We start from the raw sequence: 20,021 nt of genomic DNA on the forward strand, positions 1-20,021 counted from the left end.
CTATGGCATTTCTGACTCTCCAGACCTTGCACATACTGTCAGAGCAAAACACAATGGTAGACAGACTAAGCTTATCTTGGACAAACCCTCATCAGTGAAGGCTCCATCTAGAGGTCCTCCAGGACTTGATCTAAATGTGGGGAGCACCTCAAGTAGATCTGTTTGACTTCTTTCAAAACAGACAACTTAAAAATTCCATTCAAGACATCCTTGCAGCAATGCTTGGAAGACAGATGCTCTGTCATTCCCATGGTTGAGAATGCTCCTTATGCATGTCCACCCTTTCCAATGATCCCTAAGGTAGTTCTAAAGATTCAGAAAGACTTGACAAAGATCACTGTGGTACCCACCTCACTTTTGGTCCAGGCAAAGATGGTTCTTCTTTTTAATGCTATTGGCCAAGGGCAATTACCACAAGCTTCCTCAGAGACTGGATATGCTCACACAGCATTAGAAGCATATGGTGCACCCCAGCTTAAATCAGTTGGAAGTGTTTTGATATCATTTAGGCACTTGTTCCATGAGGATGTGCAGCAGATATCTAAGGAGTTAAAAAACCTGCAACTAGAAAATCTTACATTTACAAGGGAAAAAGGTTTTCTAAGTTGTGCCTAGCCAATAACAGAGGTTCTGAAATTGTTTAAATCCCTTTGATTTTGAAATATTTGTGTCAATTACATAGAGATGGTTTGCCACATGCTTATATCACAGTGCATCTTGCAGCCATCTCAGTTTGTCTGCTCGTGAACCCCCCCTTGTTTTGTCTCTTTTTGTGGTCAACCAATTTGTGAAAGGAGTGTTGCAAGTGAGACCCCCTTGAAAGTAATTTCATCCTTCCTGGGATCTCAACATTGTTCTTTAAAAATTGACCTTATCTCCTTTGAAACCTGCCTCTTAGGCTGATTTGTGGCTCATTATTATTTATTATTATTATGTATTTGCTTTTGTTAACCAGGAAAGTCCACTGGGCTGAAATGAGCCCATTTTCAGTGGAGGCCCAGGGAGAAAAGCTGGTCAAAGGTTAAGTTGTCATCTAAGGTTATGCCAAGTAACTTAGTATGGGAAACTACCTCTAAGGCAGTCTTGTTGGAGGAGAAAATGATGAAATAAGATTTATTAATGGTGGTACTTTTTTTGAGCATAAAGAGCAAGAGTTTTGTTTTATTTGGGTTGAGGGCAAGGTGATTATTTGTCATCCAGGTTTCGGTAATAGAGAAAGCATTCTGGGTGATGTCAGAAGCTTGGTTTCAGAGTTACCAGAGCAGATAATAGTAGAATCATGCACGTATTGAACTACAGATGCATGAGTGAGAGTGGAGTGAAAGTCATTAATAAAAATACTGAACAGGAGGGGGCCTAAGATGGAGCCTTAGGAAACTATTGTAGAAGTAATGAAAAAAGGAGAGAAAGAATGCAACCATTTGGTGGATTGTTGTCTGTTTGAGGTAACTGGTGAACCAGTTAAGGATAGGTGTGGACAAGCCAAGGTGGGAGAGCTTAGAAAGGAGGAGAGGATGGGAGATGGTTTTGAAAGCTTTAGAGAGATCAAAAAAGAGTGTGGAAACAAGTTTACCATCATTGCAGTTGTGATTAACAGTGTCCAGGAAGGATAGGAGAGCAATTGTAATACTATGGTCAGGGCAGAATCCATGCAGAGTTGTGGAAAGTAGTTGGTTTTAGGATAGGTAATCCATGAGTTGAATTTGAATACATTTTCCATTATTTTAGAAATAGGAGATAGAATGGCTATAGAGCGGAAATTTGAGATGTCTGAATTATTACCGCCTTTATGTAAGGGTATGATATAAGCTTTCTTCCAAATGGATGGTACATAGGCTTCTTGGATAGATCTATTACTTGGAAGGCTGTTTTAATCATTGCTCTGACATCCGCAAGATGAGTCTGTAAGCTACAAGCTGTAATGGTGGGCCAACCCTATCTGATTTCTTACAAGGACAGGTTGTGTTACATAATCCATCATTCATGCTTAAAGTTGTTTCAGAATTAGCTTGGATCAAGCTATCAGTCATGCAGTGTTCTACCCTGATGTAAGAAACAAGGGAGAAAAGATTTGTTATACCTTGAATGCACATGGGTAGTCAGGTACTGGTTGTTTGTCACCTATATGGCGGCAAAGAAGGGCCAACCTGTCTCTAAACAAACGATTGCATGATGGTTGTCCTCTGCTATTTTCTGTTATTTTCAATATGGTAGATCTGTTCCAGGCAAGGTCACTCAACTCAACTAGGGCCTTATCCTCTTTGATGACATATCGGAAAGGGGTGGACTCTAGAAGCATTCTAGAGGCAGCAAACTAGTCCTCTGTTCATGCATTCACAAATCACTGCAGACTGGATTCCTTTTCAAGGTCCAGAGCAGCCTTTGCTAGGGTCATTCTCCAGGGGCTCCTGGCTCCTTATCCTTCCACCACCCAGGTAGGGTAAGCTTTGGGAATCTTCTCAAAATTTCACCGAGGTGATGTGAATGATGAACATAGTACAGCTGTGTAAGTCCTACTTACTTGTAGCAGTACATTTTCAAATTCCTCACTGTCTCATTTACAGCACCTACCCACTATTCCCCAGAATGTGCATAGCTGGATTTCAACTTATTTGATTTGGTTACTGTTGGATTTGGTTTTTATATAGTATTGTGATTTGGTATGAATTTACTCTTGTTACATGATTCTGGCTTTGGGGTACTTTCCTGTCCTTCTTTGTGGAAGTGAAAAGTCCTGAGCACTCACTTCCGGTGACAGCTTCCCTCTCAACATATACTCAATCCGTCAGTTGTCACAGGAAAAGAGAAGGAGAGTGGTCAGTACTCAGATACCGTGGTAGATAACCCAAAATGCCACTAAGACAATGAGGAACTGAAACATCTTCAGTTAGTAGGACTTAGCACAACTGTACTTTCCTTTAAAGAGTAGCTGGATTAACTGTCCATGTCAGAGGAAGGATCTCAGCAATCTGGGAAGGAGTGCAGTCATTGCACATTTTTTGAGAGGATTCAGTTGAGGCCGATTTGATACCTTGTGAGGATATCCCCCAAAAGGTTACTATGCATGATCCACTAGGAGGAGACCCTAGGCTATATCCAAGACTAATTTAAAGGATTATATCTTTCATCTCACATCAGAATGCATGTGATCACATAGAATTGAGCTGAAGACTGTTGCTCAGGGTAGGGACTACTTTCAGCTTGCTGCCACTGCAACTTTAACCAGATTAAGCAGTTTTGAGAACAATGATTAATTTTGTTAAACTAAGTGTAAATTTAGGTATGCAACAGCAGTTTTAGGTTGTTTATGGTGTTTTGTGGATATTCAGTGCCCAAAGTTTTGTACCTGCGATGTGCAAACTTAAATTTTTTGAGTGTAAAGTAAAACAGTATGGGTTTACAGGAATTCTTGTGGTTAATGATGTCTTCAACCTACAGATAAACTTTGTGATCATGTCTTCAACCTGTGCATTTTAGATATCTGCATAGTATTCCAGATGTGGGTTTTTATCACAACACATGCATATATCTACAGATGATGCGATTTTGTAAGTTATAACATGGATTATGGGGATTAAAGAAAAGCTTTGAGTGTCTTAATCAGTGCTCTTGTTAATAAGGATGTTTTCCTTCTATGGCAAAAGCAGATTATGGCATGTTGCGTAAAGAAATCCTTATTATCCATACACGTTTTCTCTATGCACCTCCTTGAAATATCTGAAAGGGAACAGTTTTTACACTGCTGTCATCACTCATCAAGTAATATTGTTAAAAAATTGGTGCCTGTAACAAATAGAATTTAAACATCATCTGATGTAATATCATATTGTTAAAGAAGTGGGGCTAATGCATAATACAACCATGGAAAGATTTTTTCATAAGAAAACCGCCAAGTTAGTTACAATTAAAATTGTAAATAAAGGTACAGGCAATTGAATCTGAAATTTTCTAGAGACATAGGAGTACTATGTTTAGGACATTTAGACATATTAAGAGCCTAGAATGTTCACCAAATGTATGGCAGTGGTGGCAGCTCACTTAAGACTAAAATAATTCCAAATGTTTCCATACCTAGACAACTGGCTCCTCACCATCCCCTCTATGCATCTCCTTCAGCAATCCAGGTACTACTTGCACCAGATTTGTCACTTACTGGGAATAACAATCAATTGTGCCAAATCAAATATGACACCAGTACAGAGTCTGGAGTTTATTGGCATACATCTGAACATGACAACACAAATTGCATCTTTACCAACTCATTGCATAGACACACTCAGATCTCATATTCATCAAATTCTATCCCATCCATCTCCTCCAGCCAGAATCATTCTTCAAACATTGGGGTCTATGCCAGCAGCAATAGTCCTACTTCCTTTAGCACATTAATATATGTGTATTTTTCAGTGGACTCTAGCTGTTCAGTGGTCTATTCTTCAGCAACCACTACCTTTTCCAGTCAAGCTTACACCAATTTGCGAACACCACAGCCACTGGTGGATCCAGTTGGACAACATTTATCTAGGCCAACCCTTTGTTTTACTGCCCCAATGGCCATGGCAACTATGGATGCCTCCCAGTTGGAGGGGGGCATTACTTGGGAAGAATGATCCAAGACATGTGGTCCCCCCAAGAGACCAATTCACATATCAATGTCCTGGAGATGAGAGCAGTCCAATTAGTGTTGCAGGCATTTCAAGATGCTGTTCCTTTAGGGACTAATGTGATTTAGACTGACAACATGTCTGTAGTTAGGTACATCAACAAGTAAGGGGGAACCCAGTCTTACCCTCTTTGCTAAGAGGCCATGAGAGTGTGGCAATGGGTAATCTTCACCAACCGATTTCTAGATGTAATGCACATTTTGGGGGAAATCAATGTGTTAATAGGCAAACTCAGCAGGTCCATTGCCCATTCATCTAAAAAATTCAAGTGTTATCTTTTATGCAGATGACCTGCATTTTTTAATTACTCAAGTCCTAACTATCTCAGTATAATTCAATAAAACATAACCTTTAACTCAGCAAATTCAAACCATGGTTAATCACAAAACAAAGACTAAATTTATATTTTTGGCACAACCAAAAAATTAAAATATTCCCCCACCCCTACTCCACCTTTGCAACTCCACCCAGTTAAAATAACCAAGGACTTAAATGAGTCCTATACTTCAGGTGTCTAGGAGTCATGCTGGACCCAGTCCTTATTAACAATGTGAAATCCAAAATTGACTCTAAATTGTTGAATCCAACATTTACTCCACCATATTTTGTTGTCTCAATATTTTCCTCTGTCTTATTCCCAAAGGCCGACTAGCCACAGGCAAAAATATTCTGCACCCCTAACATTATATAGCCTGCCTTTGTTCACATGGATCTCAAAGAAAAAACTAATTGACCCTTCAAACTCTCTCTTGGATTGGGGGTTGGTATAATGGTTAAGGCACTTACCTCACAGACACAAGTCTTTGATTCTCGCCTTTAGAAGGGAAATTGGATTGGAGTATAATGATCCACAAAGGCAGCTAGCCTAGTATTTACTATAAACCTAAGAACCTAGAAAATAAATTGTCAGTTTTCCTACTTTCACCAAAAACAGAACATTGCCGTGTTATTCTCTTGCATGCTAACTTGATACTTGTGAATGAACATGCAGATCTCCACCTTCTCCTAAGCCTTACAAGACACTCCATAATGAAGCATCCTCCTGCACCCTGTCACAGACTAGCTATCTCAAGTACTCCATACTAGCTAAGATCCACCGCTAGCAATGATCCACTGTTAACCAGACCTGACACTACTCTGTCCAATACAGAGCATGCATTCTCACTTCTTACACCTAAACTCTGGTACTTGCTTCCAAGTAACGTTTGTAGCAACATAAAGTATATTTAGAAATATTTTAAATGACTTCATAAAAAGGGTGCCTACCAATGCCTTAAAGTATCAGCAGTTGCCTAAAACAACTCCATGAAACCCGTTTTTCATTAATCACAACTCCCATTATGTAGCTGCAAAGCTTTCTAACCTTCTAAGAAACCTATTGTTTACGTATACTCTCTCCCCTCCTAATTTCCTCAGCAGCATATTGCAAACCCCAGTTATATCCACTCCTCCATTTGAGTTTGCCAACACAAACACCTCAAGCAATCAATATCTATCTCCTCCTACCTTGATGGAAAGCTTAACACAACCTTTACTGTGCTTATATAATTGGTATCACTTGTTTTCTATTTTGTGGGCTGTGGCTGAAATGGGTTATTTGTGGAACATTCCCTGCTCTGACTAACAAATGCAAATAAGTATAATTTATTCCTGGCTTCTTTGAGACTGCATATCAAAAATAAAAAGAATGCTTAACCCAAGCAAAATACTCACATCCCTTCCCTTTGTATCTTTTAATGTGTAACATATATAGTTGCTTGCTTGTAAGGACATCTGACCAGGTAGTAATTAGAAGTGTCAAAGCTATACTGGATTGATGCCAAAAGAGTAACATGTCCACCCGTACTGCTGCCAACTGGCAGCTAGTCTGGTGTGACAGTTAGTGCAGAGGATTAAGGCAGTAAGTTACAGTTGAGGTTCATCCTGTAGAGCTGGGTTTGATTCCTACAGTCTCCATTTACCTACTTTGTAACTCTAAGATACTTAATCAGAAAGTAATCATCCTTCAGAATGAGCCTCAATCATATTAACAAAACATATATTTACAATAAATAAATGTATAAAATTTAGGATGGATTGTTAACCTAACCAGCTCATGAAGGTTGGCGGTGGGGAGTGGCTTTGCTATGCTTTGTTGATGCCTCTTCCATCTGTATTCTCCTTTTCAAAAATTAAATGTTGTGATAAGTTTTACCACAATGTGTTGAACAGTATGAATCAGTAGTGCACTTTTGAAAGGTTTTTGTCATTTTCTCTACTGTGGTGCGACTATGGAACTAGTATATACAATTTTAAAAAATATACTTTTCATTTAATGGTTTTTAGCCTCTTTCTTTTGGATAACCATTAATCAAAATGGTGAGCCTTGATGGAACATACGTAAACCGGTAAGAAACAGGTGGCTTTCATTTTGACTATGCATGGGAACGTGAACATGAAAAAATACCTTCTGGGAATATGTCATAGGGCTGTATAGAGGCACTCAGTCTAAAATGGTATCCTTATGCTTAACTTGCTAGGAAGATGCTGTCTTACAAACATTTTTAAAGCAGGAGCTTCAACTAGACTAGAAATTATAAATAGTGATAGACGATGCTAGGAAAATGTCAGCTACCCAGAGAATCATACTATCAAGTTAGACAGTTCATATTTCATTCACGTCATTATCTGGCAAAAGAATTAAATAGGGAATGATTAGGTGAAGTAATGTGCAGTTTTTCTGGGAAATCCAGAAATCTGTGGTAAACAGTCAGAGAAAATGAAAAAAAAGGCATACCTTTGCTTCCTTATTATTGTATAATGTTAACCAGGTAAATCCATTTGGGCCAGCCCCAACACTGGGCGAGCAGAGTCTCTCTTACCATTAACATCAGAAAGCAGACAGAAACATATATATAATAAAATAAATAATGCATTAACATTGAAGGTATGGTGCAATATACACCTGTTATAAGAACGATAATGCCCAGTTTTGTTAGCAGCAGGCATAATGTGTACTTGAGCAATTTAATCCAAAAACCTGCTTAGATGAGGATGAAACGTTTTTAATGCCTTTATTGAATTATCACTTAAGATACAGGCGAACATACATTGTATAAAAGAAAAAAACGTATTAACAAGTTCTCAGTTGCATACATTATACATCACATATGTCTTTTTGTATAACTATCATCAGTCCAACATTACATAAATTGCTCACTTCCAGCCTTCCTTTAAACCACACCCCTCCTCCAGAATGTTACTCTGCATGTATTTATTCCCAGAATTTCCATTTATTTCTATGTAATTTCTCCTTTCCTTTTCTAAACTATCTGCGGTGGTGCAGCGGTAGTGTTGTTGCCTCACAGCAAGAGGTTTTCCCGTTCTATTCTCGGCTGGAGTGCGAGGAGTGCCTTCTGTGTGGAGTCTGCATGTCCTCCCCATGGTTGGGTGGCATTTGAAAGACATGCATAAATGGGCATGCCTTCGTTGAGGGTTGAACATCGAGCTGGCACCTCGGCATTCATGAAAATCTACTGCCAATCATTAGTGGACCGGAGTTCCTCTGTGGCGACCCCTAACCGGGAAAAGCCGAAAGACAAACAACAACAACCTTTTCTAAATTATCTCACTTTCAGTTCTTTTATCAGTGTTACAATATTCAAAGCTTCAAATACAATTGGTTTAGACTTTGATTTCCATTTTCTAATAATTGCTTTTTGGCAGCCAACAGAACTAACTTAACAAGGCCTTGCTATGTCTAGGCAATTCAGATCTTGTATCACAGCTCAAAAGAATTGTATAAAATATTACACAATAATTCTAGGAATCAATCAGAGGAAATTAGAAAAAAAACTGGGAAGAGACAGTGGATGAGCAATTTACAAGGGAACAATGAGAGGACAATCATATGTCTCCCAAGCATGCATCAAACTCCAGATGATACAGGATTTGGGCTTGGAGGTGTTTGCTTATGTATTTTATACCCCAAGCAGACTTCAAATAATTTTTCCTCACCCTCTTACCCTCTTCCCCAGATAAATTCTTTTAACTCTTTATTAATTATTGAGCATAGCTTCTTCTCTGCTTGATAAAAATATGCATGGCCTGTATATAAAGCTAAAGAGACTAAAACATTTCACTCCTTGTATCTTGCTGTCCATAACCATAAACAAGAGATTCCAGGCTCTCAGTTTTTGTATTATCTTTTATTTAATCTCTTCCCACATATCCTTAGCTGCCATAACAGTAGCATTTTTAATCCATATCCCTAAATACTTCATTCTCTCATGTCCCCATAAATATGGGTATTGCTGAACTAATTCATTTGTGGGAACATAATTTACACTACTAAACCCAGATATAGAACAGTTACTCCATGACAACTAGTAAAAAATAAAAAATGGGGTAACTTTTCTCTTTTCAGTTACTAAGTGAATAGATTTCTTCGCTGACAACTTTTTCAAAAATCTGTAAAGTGGGATTGAGTTGTGGGTTGAACAAACTTTTTTTCTTGAAATTACCTATTTCTTTGTGTCCATCCATTCCTGTTTCTTCTTTAAAATAAATAAATTGAGTTTCTTAAAAATAATTTAAGTTCGATGAGGGTATCCACTACATCCAATATAGTGGTGGGAACAAATTTAACACCTTTATTTTGAAATAAGGTTCATAGGTTCATAGATTAGTACTAGGCTAACTGCCCTCATGGGCCTTTTTAAGCCTAGCCAATTACCCCATGCGAAAATCAAACTCTGCACCTTCTGTTTGCAAGGTAAATACCTTGACCATTATTCCTGCCTCCCACCCTTAGTAATATTAATATAAGTATAGTTGCAAAATAAAAACCCTGAAAGGTGAAATCTATCCCATCCGTAGTAAGAATATCTGGATCACTATGTCCTATTCTTATTAGCTGGGATAGTATTCATACTCGGGTGATATTGATATCTGTTTTTCTTTTTCCAAAAACTCTTTTAGTGGGATAAACCTAAGTATCTCCCACCTCGCCGCCAACCTGGTTACCCTCAGCATGGAGTTCCTTTGGTCCTCCATCTAAATTCCTCCTGTTATTCTCTTTTTTCATGGCATAGGCCTCTTGTCTACCATACTCCTCCAAATCACTCTTAATTTATTTTGTTTTTGTTTAAAACCAGCATTGCATTTCTTGTCAGCATTTAAAATTGACTTATTATAATACCTTTCCAACTGTTCAAACATTGCATCATTCCTAATCTTCACCTTAAGTGTTTCAACCTCCTGAAAAGGACGATTAATGTTAACCTTCTTATACTTAATAGTCATATTCATCGATTCAAGCCCATGTCTATCAAACATTTGTACAAATTCTTCAAACATATTGTTATCAAAATTTAAACCAAATGGGAATTTAAATACCCAGAGTCCCTGTGGGACAATTTTTACTTCAAGACATTTCTTTAAATATTCATTTTCCATTTGTAGTGTTTTAATTTTAGAAAGTTTATTTTCAAAAATATTTATTAGTCCCTGTAAGGTACATCCGTTACCATCCTCCCTATCCAATTGAACATGGGGTCAATTATTGTTGTGAAATGTATTAAAGTCAAAATCTCTCTTAACTAATTCATCAAATGCCAAAGTATTACTTCTATTAAGTTCATTTACTTTAATGTTCATAGAACCACCAACACCAGGTACACTAGAAACCGCAGCATAGGTTTTCTTTGGTACAGTACCTTTTCTGCTTGGAAGAGAAGTGTCTGAGGTGGAAGAAAGAACAGGGAAATCCTTGACAGATTCAAAAAAGTTTTCCTTCCCAATTTCGTAAGTAGTCACAGAATATTTTGTTGTTTTGCCATTCTGTCTCTCATTATGAGTGTCTTCATCAGGAGAAGGACTTCCTCTTTTTCTCAAAGCCGTTTCTGTGGGCCATCCTCCATTCGGAGCTGTCACTGTACTATTGGTTCTCCCTTCTCCACTTTTGGATGGCAGTCAGGCTCGTCCTCCCTTCGGAGCTGACAAAAATTCAAAGTTGTCTCTCGTACTCATAATGGGACTGTTTTTAGATTGAGAAAGTAATTCAGTCAACCAAGTTAATTCCCCTTTCATGATAGCCATCTCCAATCTTAAAATATTCACTTCTTCCCTATGCACAGGTGAAAACATTGAATGTATTTTATCCAAGAAATCTATCAATAGCTTTGTTTCCCTTTTGAATGACAACTAAACCCAGATAGAGAATGGTTACTCCACTAGAACTAGTAAAACATAAAAACAAGTAACCTGAAGCTGAAACCCAAGGATTCACTTATAAAAAAAATGTTTATTATCTACAGCTAAAGTGGTTTCATCCTTAGTAAAAGCAATACTCCCTTAGAATCACAACAAACACCTCAATTAACCCTTTTATACAAAAATCACCCTAGTTAAAAATTATTCGATTAAACAATTATACCTGAACAGTAGGATTTAAAGCAACATCCCTTTCTACCTTCTACTGCCTAAGTTGTTGTACTATGGAATGGGATGTGCAATGGGCTAGTTGTGGCGGCCGTTCATTAACTTAGAAGGGCATTCCCTCCAAGAAACCTTGCTCCTCCCTCAAAATCATGACTGATTGTTTCCCCCTGTCTTCCCAGGGAAGCTGCACTACCCAGTGTCCCCCTGAGTTTGTGCAACCTTTCGGACCCCCTGAAAGAGGTAAGCATAGTATGTCCCTTCAATGCTCACCCTTTTTGTCTGGTTTCTCCACTACTAGGGATGCTAATTGAGCCTCCATTATGTGGTATCACTCAGGGCTGCATCCCTTCATGCCACAGAGCCAGACTTTGCCCGTATTATCTTACCGAGTGAAGATGTTATTGCTTAAGTTATATCAGAAATTAAATTATTGGTGTATGCAATAGAGTATATATTTTTAAATTGTACTGATGGAAATATGAATGTGATTTGAAAAAAACTTTACTTAAGACTGAATGTTCTTCTCAAAGATGTTTGCATGCCATTCTAATTTATTTGCCTGCATACTCTACATTCTTAATCTGCAGTAAGGAGCCAAATCAGGAGAGTGTATGCCTTTTTACAGGACTCTTCTATGGCATCTTAATTTCACAAACATACTGTCCTACACTGACCCCTAATGCTGATAACTTGAAATGGCAAAACATTTTTGTTATGCATATACAATCTAATGAACAAAAGGGCATTTGACATCATGCAGTGATAAAATAATAGTGGAGTAAATAATTTAATTTATTGTCGGCACAGGAGCATCACAAGGGCAATAAAAGGTGTCATATGACCGTAGAAGGACTAAATCCAGCTTCATCATACCTGGTTCAGCTTCGTTGCATTCCTGATAATACATCATGTTTTGTCTGCCACTGGTCAGATGAGATCATCATTCATCCTGGTAAGCTTTGTAAACTTCTTCATATTGTTTGATATACTAAATAAAGATGCAGTGTTCATAACATTTTGAAGTAATGGGGTTTGATTCATGTTCAAATAACTAGCTTCAGCAATCTTTCAGTTTTATGGAAGAGTATAGTATTTCTGCTGGAGAGCAGAATTGTGAAATATCTGGAAGCAAGTGGAGCACAAGATGTAAGATAGCAAGGTTTCCGAACAACGTCAAGTTAGACAAATCGAATGCGCAAGGTTTCCGAACAACGTCAAGTTAGACAAATCGAATGCGCAAGGTTTCAGAACAACGTGAAGTTAGACAAATCGAATGCGCAAGGTTTCAGAACAACGTCAAGTTAGACAAATCTAATGCGCAAGGTTTCAGAACAACGTCAAGTTAGACAAATGGTTTCAGAACAACGTCAAGTTAGACAAATCTAATGCGCAAGGTTTCAGAACAACGTCAAGTTAGACAAATCTAATGCGCAAGGTTTCAGAACAACGTCAAGTTAGACAAATCTAATGCGCAAGGTTTCAGAACAACGTCAAGTTAGACAAATCTAATGCGCAAGGTTTCAGAACAACGTCAAGTTAGACAAATCGAATGCGCAAGGTTTCAGAACAACGTCAAGTTAGACAAATCTAATGCGCAAGGTTTCAGAACAACGTCAAGTTAGACAAATCTAATGCAAGTAAATGACTGGGTGGAAAGTCATCAGACCACAAAATGTGATGGAGCATGGTATGCCTACTTAGTCTGCAGGAAAGTATTTAACAGTACCATGTAAAGTGTTAGTGAGCAGGTTAGACAGCCTGGGAGTGGGTCTTAGACTGAAAGAGTGAACCACTGGCCAGATTATAACACATAATCTGTAAATACTAGACATAACTGTCTCAGAGACCTGTATGAGCACCGTTAATGTACCACAGCAGTCTGTACTGGTATCTGTCCTTTTCATTGATTTCATTTTTATACTCTAATTCCCATAACTTGGGCTGTTTGTGATTTATGCTACCCTGGCTCCACTTGTCTGCACTTGGTGTGTTTTACCTTTTTAAACCACAATCCGCAGATATAACCTGCGTACCTTATTCACCATGGAACAGCGCGGTCGAAGCTTGGAGACCGAGCACGATAAGGCAGAGACGCATCGGTAAACATTACGCGGTCTGTTTTCAGTCCATCTTGTCTTCCTGCGCTCATCATGGCTTCAACGGCAACCTGCACCAGGTTTACAGACGAGTACCAGCTGTTCGAGGAGCTTGGAAAGGGAGCTTTCTCAGTTGTGAGAAGATGCATGAAAATTTCAACAGGACAGGAATATGCTGCAAAAATTATCAACACTAAAAAACTTTCAGCAAGAGATCACCAGAAGTTGGAAAGAGAAGCTAGAATCTGCCGTCTTTTGAAACATCCTAACATTGCTATCCCTTGATTCTCCCTGAGTTGTTTGTCTTGATTGGAAATCTCAACTACCCCTACTTGGATACTCTCTGACTGCTATCCCTGGAAAGTACAGGACAGAGCCCTTCTATTATACCACTACCGCAAGCTTCCACGAAAGTATGTCTACCAATACCATCCTGTATAGCTCATAACATAGTTACACTGCTAAGCTTTATTGTTTGCCCCAGCTTGCCTGCCAGCAGCAGCTCTCCCCTTCCACTTCTTACTACCTGTCTCCTTCTCCCTTCACACTGCTACCTAGCCTGCTCTCTCTCAGCTATTGTTCTGGTTCTACCTTGAAAGCCCCTGTGTATGCTCACTGCACTTTTGACTCTTACACACTATATCCATTTTACCTGGATTCCTTTCTAACTACTTCCCCTATCGCTCCTTACCTATTTTTCTATCCCTGTCCTCCCTTTGAGGTACTCTCCTTTTCTTCTCCTCCCAGGTTACCTTCTCTTACCCTGACTTACCTAGCTTTCTCTGATACTTTTTCCTTCTTCTTTGTGTATCCCGCTCACTCCCCTCCCTACTCCCAATTCCCACCCACCCCCCGGGGTCCTACCCTTATACTTCTCGAGTCCCTCCCCTAGACTCGCCAACCAATCCTTTGACTTTACTGCCACACTAATCCCCTCCCCTCCACACTCTCCATATCCTCCTCCCTCATTTCCCTGTTCTCTTTTACATACTAGCCCTCCTTACACTACTCACACCTACTCTCTTCTACCACTATTACCTCTCTTTCTATATCTCCCCACTCATTTCACCCCTCTCCCTACCGAACATTTCATACCACTACTTTACCTCCTGTCTCACTTCTATATATCCCTTCTTTACATCATACACCCACACTTCCTCTACACTACCCCTAATCTGTAACATTTTCCCTACAACCTCCTCATACTTACTTACTCTCTAACATGGGTCTCAATCCATCCTCACTATTTTTACTCTTGATTCTACTCTTAACTACTCTTTACTCAACATACCTCCTTACCTTTTTCGAGTATCCACTTCTCCTTCAGCAAACAAACTTACAGTCACACACTTCTTCCTTCTATACTTCTCTGAATTCTTTCTCCAATACCAATACTACCCCAAGATACCTCCTACCCAAATACCATAGGTACTCCCATCTCTCCTACACTCTACACTCTAACAAAAAAGTAAGACCTCCAACCCTTCTTAGTATCAAAATCACATCTAAACCTATCAATCCTACCTTACTAGACGGTGACATTCATCCTAACCCTGGCCCCATACATCCTTCTACACAAACACCCAAACATGGCCCCAATACTACACTCCTCATAGGACACCTTAACATACGTAGTGTAAACAACAAAGTACCCTACCTTCACACCCTCCTAGATATACACAGCTTTGACATTCTCTGTCTCTCTGAAACCTGGCTAAAGCCAGCCACTAAGGATACTGAAATTATACCACAAGGCTATAATATACTCAGGCTTGACCGTAACAAACGAAAGGGTGGTGGTGTAGCAATACTGTTTAAGAACCATCTTAATATCACTACCCTACCAGCCTGTCCAACCCAAGATAGTAAGGTGGAAGCCATTATCTCAAAACTTCAACTTAATGCCAAAAAAGCCCTTTACATCATCTGCATTTATATACCACCAGGAAACAACATACCAGTTGTAGAAAACTTTCTCAATTGGGTTTCCAACTACTACCCCCAAGAAACCATCATTCTTGGTGACTTAAATATTGACTGGAATGCTATTAATACCGATAATCCCATCTCTCACATTAATCTAAACGGTTTCACCCAAACCATTACATCCACTACAAGAGTTAATAAGTTAAACAGAAAACAGACTATATTAGACTGGATTCTTATAAACAAACTCAATATCACTTATAATGTTGGGACCCTGCCTGATGACCTCAGTGATCACTGTTTAACATACATTGCAAGAGAAAAGACTGATTATCTTCCCCCCCTTAATATAAGAAAAATATGTTCCACTAAACACTTTAAAACCGACCTTTTTCAGAACGAACTCAGAACTTGCAACTGGAACCCTTTAAAGACTCTTCCACTTAATGAAGCAGTATTATTCTTTAATTCTACTTTCCTTTCTATTCTAGACAATCATGCTCCGAGCACTATTAGAATGAAATCTAATACAGCCCCTTGGCTCTCAAATGAAACTAGAAAACTAATATTCTCCAAAAATAAGCTCTGGAACAAATGGCGATCCCATAGAATCAGCTCTGATTTTCATCACTTTCGCCAACTTAGAAATCTTACCAAAAAAGCCATCCTCACTGATAAAAGAAAGTTCTACTGCAACCTACAAGAAACTAACCTAAATAAACCCAAACAATTCTGGTCTTCTATAAATAGACTCCTTTCTCCTGGTACTGCTAAAACTCCCTCCCCACTAAATGCCAACCCAGACACCCCTCTTCAAACTGCAAATACTTTTAACTCATTCTTCTCTGATACTATTCAATCTCTCGCCAGACAATTAAATACTAATAACTTTTATCCTCCTAACAATCACTTAAACTCTAACTGTAGCTTCTCTTTACAACCCATCTCTACCTCTACCATCTTCAAACTACTTCTCAAACTCAAACCATGTACTCCCTCTGCTGACAAGCTCCCTCCCTATTCTTACAAAAGCAGCCAAAGTAACCCAATTTCTATACTCATAAATAGAACCATCCAAGAAGGAACCATCCCTCCTATCTGGAAAATTTCTCATATTATCCCACTACATAAAGGTGGTAACTCTATTGATTATTCCAACTTTAGACCTATTGCTCTTCTCTCTCCATTAGCAAAAATTATGGAGAAATGTATACATCAGCAACTGGTACAGTACCTATCTATTCACAATATTTTAGCTCACTGTCAGCATGGCTTTAGACCCCACCATAGTACTACCACTGCCCTCCTTTCCTTTGCAGACACCATTAACAGCAATCGCAACAAGAACCTACTCTCTTCTGCCCTATTCATTGACCTCTCTAAAGCTTTTGACATGGTCAACCACTCTTCTCTAATTAGCATTCTCAACTCCCTCTCATTTGACAGCCTTGCCATCAACTGGTTTACATCATACCTCAGTAACAGACAACAAGCCGTTCTTTGGGAAAACCATATCTCCTCCTTACTTCCCATTGCAATAGGTGTCCCTCAAGGCTCTATCCTTGGCCCTCTCCTGTTCTCCCTCTACATTAATGATCTCCACTCTGTAATTCCTCAAGCTACCTGCATTCAATATGCAGATGACTCGACTATTATTTGTTCAGCATCCACCTCTTCTGATCTAACCACTCTAACTCAAACTACATTCAACACTGTAGAAACATGCTTTACTAGGCCGTATCTACTTATCAATCCCAAAACAACCAAACTTCTACTCTTTACCCCCACCACTACGATGTCTCCACTTAACTTCTCTATCTATTCAAATAACAAAACTATCATCTCTCCTGACTCCACAACAAAACTACTTGGTGTTACCATTGATAACAATCTCTCTTTTGACCAACACATCAACAACACCATCAAAACTGTTAACAGAAAAATTGGATCTTTATACCGTATAAAACCATTTCTTACCCCATCAACTAGGGCTACTATTGCTCACTCCCATCTTATATCAACTCTTTTCTATGCCTCTCCTATCTTCACCAACCTTAAAAAAACTAACCTAAACAAACTAGCAACTTGCTATAATAACATTGCCCGCCACTGGTAACCCTTTTAGAACACATCACTGCCTCAATTTGAAACAGTTAGGCTGGCTGGAACTACAAAACTATATTAATATTTCACAACTTACAATTGCCCACAAATTACTGTACCAACCTAGCAACACCCCTATACTTTCACAACTTCTACTCCATTATAACAATCTCACCTCTCTTCGTTCCTCCTGTAAACTGATGACCAAACCCATAAAGGCCCACAACTTAGCTGGTGACTCTCTTTTCACCAATACTGTAGGCAGAGTATGGAATTTGCTACCTACAGAGTTAACACTAATCTCATCCCACCCTCTTCAAACAACAAATCAAACTACATTTCCAAAACCACTGGCTCTGTTCTTGTAATACTCCAGGCTAACTTCCCTCTCCTTACTCTCTCCTTACCTTTTACCCTTCATTCTGCCTCAAATCAAACTTCTACCCTGCTTCCTTCCCAGCTGTCCTCTTATGCTCTGACCTACATCTACTATCTCTCCCACCTCATCTTGACTGTCTTTTTCTTCTCCTCTCTTTCTTTTACTCTGGCCTTGTGCCTTATCTTTTCTTTCCTTCATACTCCTTCCACTTCCCTTCCCTTGAGCTATTACTGTAATCTGCTTGGCTGATGCCTTACTGCATTACCTTTTGCTTTAGGTAACCTTGCTTTGAAGTCGACAGAACATTGTGTATTAGTTTAAATTGTTGAGTTCCTTTAATGTATGCTGATTTTGACTACAAGTTGATTTAAATGTATATTTTATGTGTAAGTCTTTATTAACAATTTGTCTATCTGTATTGCTAATGTTATGTGTGGAGCTTTTCTCCCCGGGCCTCTACTGAAAATGGACATATATCCAGCTGGACTAGCCCGGTCAACAAATGTAAAATAAATAAAATAAAATAAATTCTGTAACCTGGGATACATGTACTTTTTGCTCTGTTAGCTCTCATGGTCTGGAAATAATTCTTCTTTAGTACTGTAGCTCTCATAACTTGGGCTGTTTGCCATAGTTGATGCCCTGGCTCCAGTTGTCTGGGCTGGATGTTTTCCAATGCCCTGCCCCCCCATAGCCTGGCTGGGTGTTTTTATTTATGCCATAACTCCTGCAGCTAGGGTTGCATGCACATTTTAATGCCTTATGGGGCAGGACGTACTTCTTAATACCCTGTCTTGGGCTGTGTATGATTTTTGATGCACTGTCTCTAGCATCCTGGACAGGCTGTGTTTTTTGATGCCCTATCTGCTGTAACCCAGGTTACATGCGAATTTTGATGTCTTTGCTCCCACAGCCTAGGCTGTATGTGTCCTACCTCCCATAGGCTGGGCTGGATGTTCTCCTGCAACCTGAGTAATATGTATATATATATATATATATATATATATATATATATATATATATATATATATATATTAATACTTTGATGACAGAGTTAGTCCAACTTGGCTGATAGCCGCTTTTTAGGGATGAGACCTAAGATGGTATTTATACTACTAGGGGAGATTTGTCCAGGACAATGTGGAACTTCCCCTACTCTGCTGTTGCAAGTATGACATTTTTCCTGATCATGGACTTCCTGCTCCTGTTGAGTACAGTGGTGGCTCAGAGAAGCAGCAAGAGAGAGAGAACTGCAACAACAGGAGCTTTGCTGTTGTGTTTCTGCTTCAGTGAAGGCAGTTGAGTATTTGAATACAGCTTTTATGATGGCAAATGTTGGTAGTTGAGAGAAGAAGGCAGGCGAGCCTTCTAGATTAAACCTAAGTTGCAGTGTGTCAGGAGAAAAGTCATGTAAGCCTTCTGAGTGCAAAGTGGAAATTAAAGGGAAAAATGGAAATGCAGAAAGAATTGGAAGGAGAGAAAAGGCAGTCAAGCCTTTTACTTATTCCGAGGATTTATTTCAGCAGTGCATGTTCAGAGAAGAAGAGGAGCCAGCTTATGGATGCCTTATTACAACCTCTGAATTGGAGGAGGGGTGCAGCATAATTTACTAATGGATATGGTAACACCAATGGACCAGAGAGTCGGAGAGAAATTTCTTGGGATGACATTATAGGTAAAATTCAGATGGAATATGCATATACCATTACAAAGAAGAAATCATATGCAGGAATGCTAAGTGGAAGTAAAGAAAAGAAGAAAAACTACAGGCAATGCAGGGGCAAAGATGAAAAAAGCTTTGCTGTAAGAATTTCCAGTAAAGAACATGAATGGACATTTATAAAGTTTGGGATAATGTAATAATGCCTTTAGGTATAAGGCATCTGAGTTAAGAGCTTGTATTCACTTTAGCAAGGAAACTTTGTCACATTATATTTGAAACTAGTTACGTAAAGGAAAGATTTGCAGGTAAATATGAAAAAAGAAAAACTGTTATCAATGCAACAGGTATATCTTTAAAGCATTTGGTAGAGAAACAAGAAGAGAAATATATATTCAGTTCAAAATAGAAGTAGAAAAAGAGACTTGAAAAGAACATTTAAAGAAAATATGTAAAGACATTATAAGCATTTCAAAAGTTTGTGATAATAGAGGTTTATGGATGGGGAATGGGATTGTAGTGTGATATTGAAAATGGACAATGAAAATATTATACATATTCCTAGTATTATAAAATGTCAGAGGTGATAAAGGTGTTGTGAAGTATTGGGGTCAACCAAAAACATATTCCTTTTGTGAGAAATTGGTTCATTTAATCAGTAACTGTGGGGAACAAAGATGTTATATGCAAAAAGATATGATATAAAATGTTATAAATGTAAAAAAAAAACATCATACATGGATGGATTGTAATGAAAATGCAGATATTGTGGA

At 38.7% G+C, this 20,021-nt stretch overlaps 1 protein-coding gene across 1 annotated transcript in view; it reads left to right on the forward strand.

Annotated features, from left to right (window-relative positions):
- The window catches only part of LOC122794706 (interleukin-6 receptor subunit beta-like), a 1,250,292-nt gene that overhangs the window by 532,263 nt on the left and 698,008 nt on the right, over window positions 1–20,021 (forward strand). The window contains exon 6 of the mRNA XM_044063351.1: window positions 11,892–12,036. Within this exon, the coding sequence (XP_043919286.1) occupies window positions 11,892–12,036 (145 nt within the window). The remainder of the gene's footprint in view (window positions 1–11,891; window positions 12,037–20,021) is intronic.

This window comes from Protopterus annectens, chromosome 2.part1 (genome assembly GCF_019279795.1).
Source record: "Protopterus annectens isolate FY-2018-M chromosome 2.part1, PAN1.0, whole genome shotgun sequence".
NCBI lineage: Eukaryota > Metazoa > Chordata > Ceratodontiformes > Protopteridae > Protopterus > Protopterus annectens.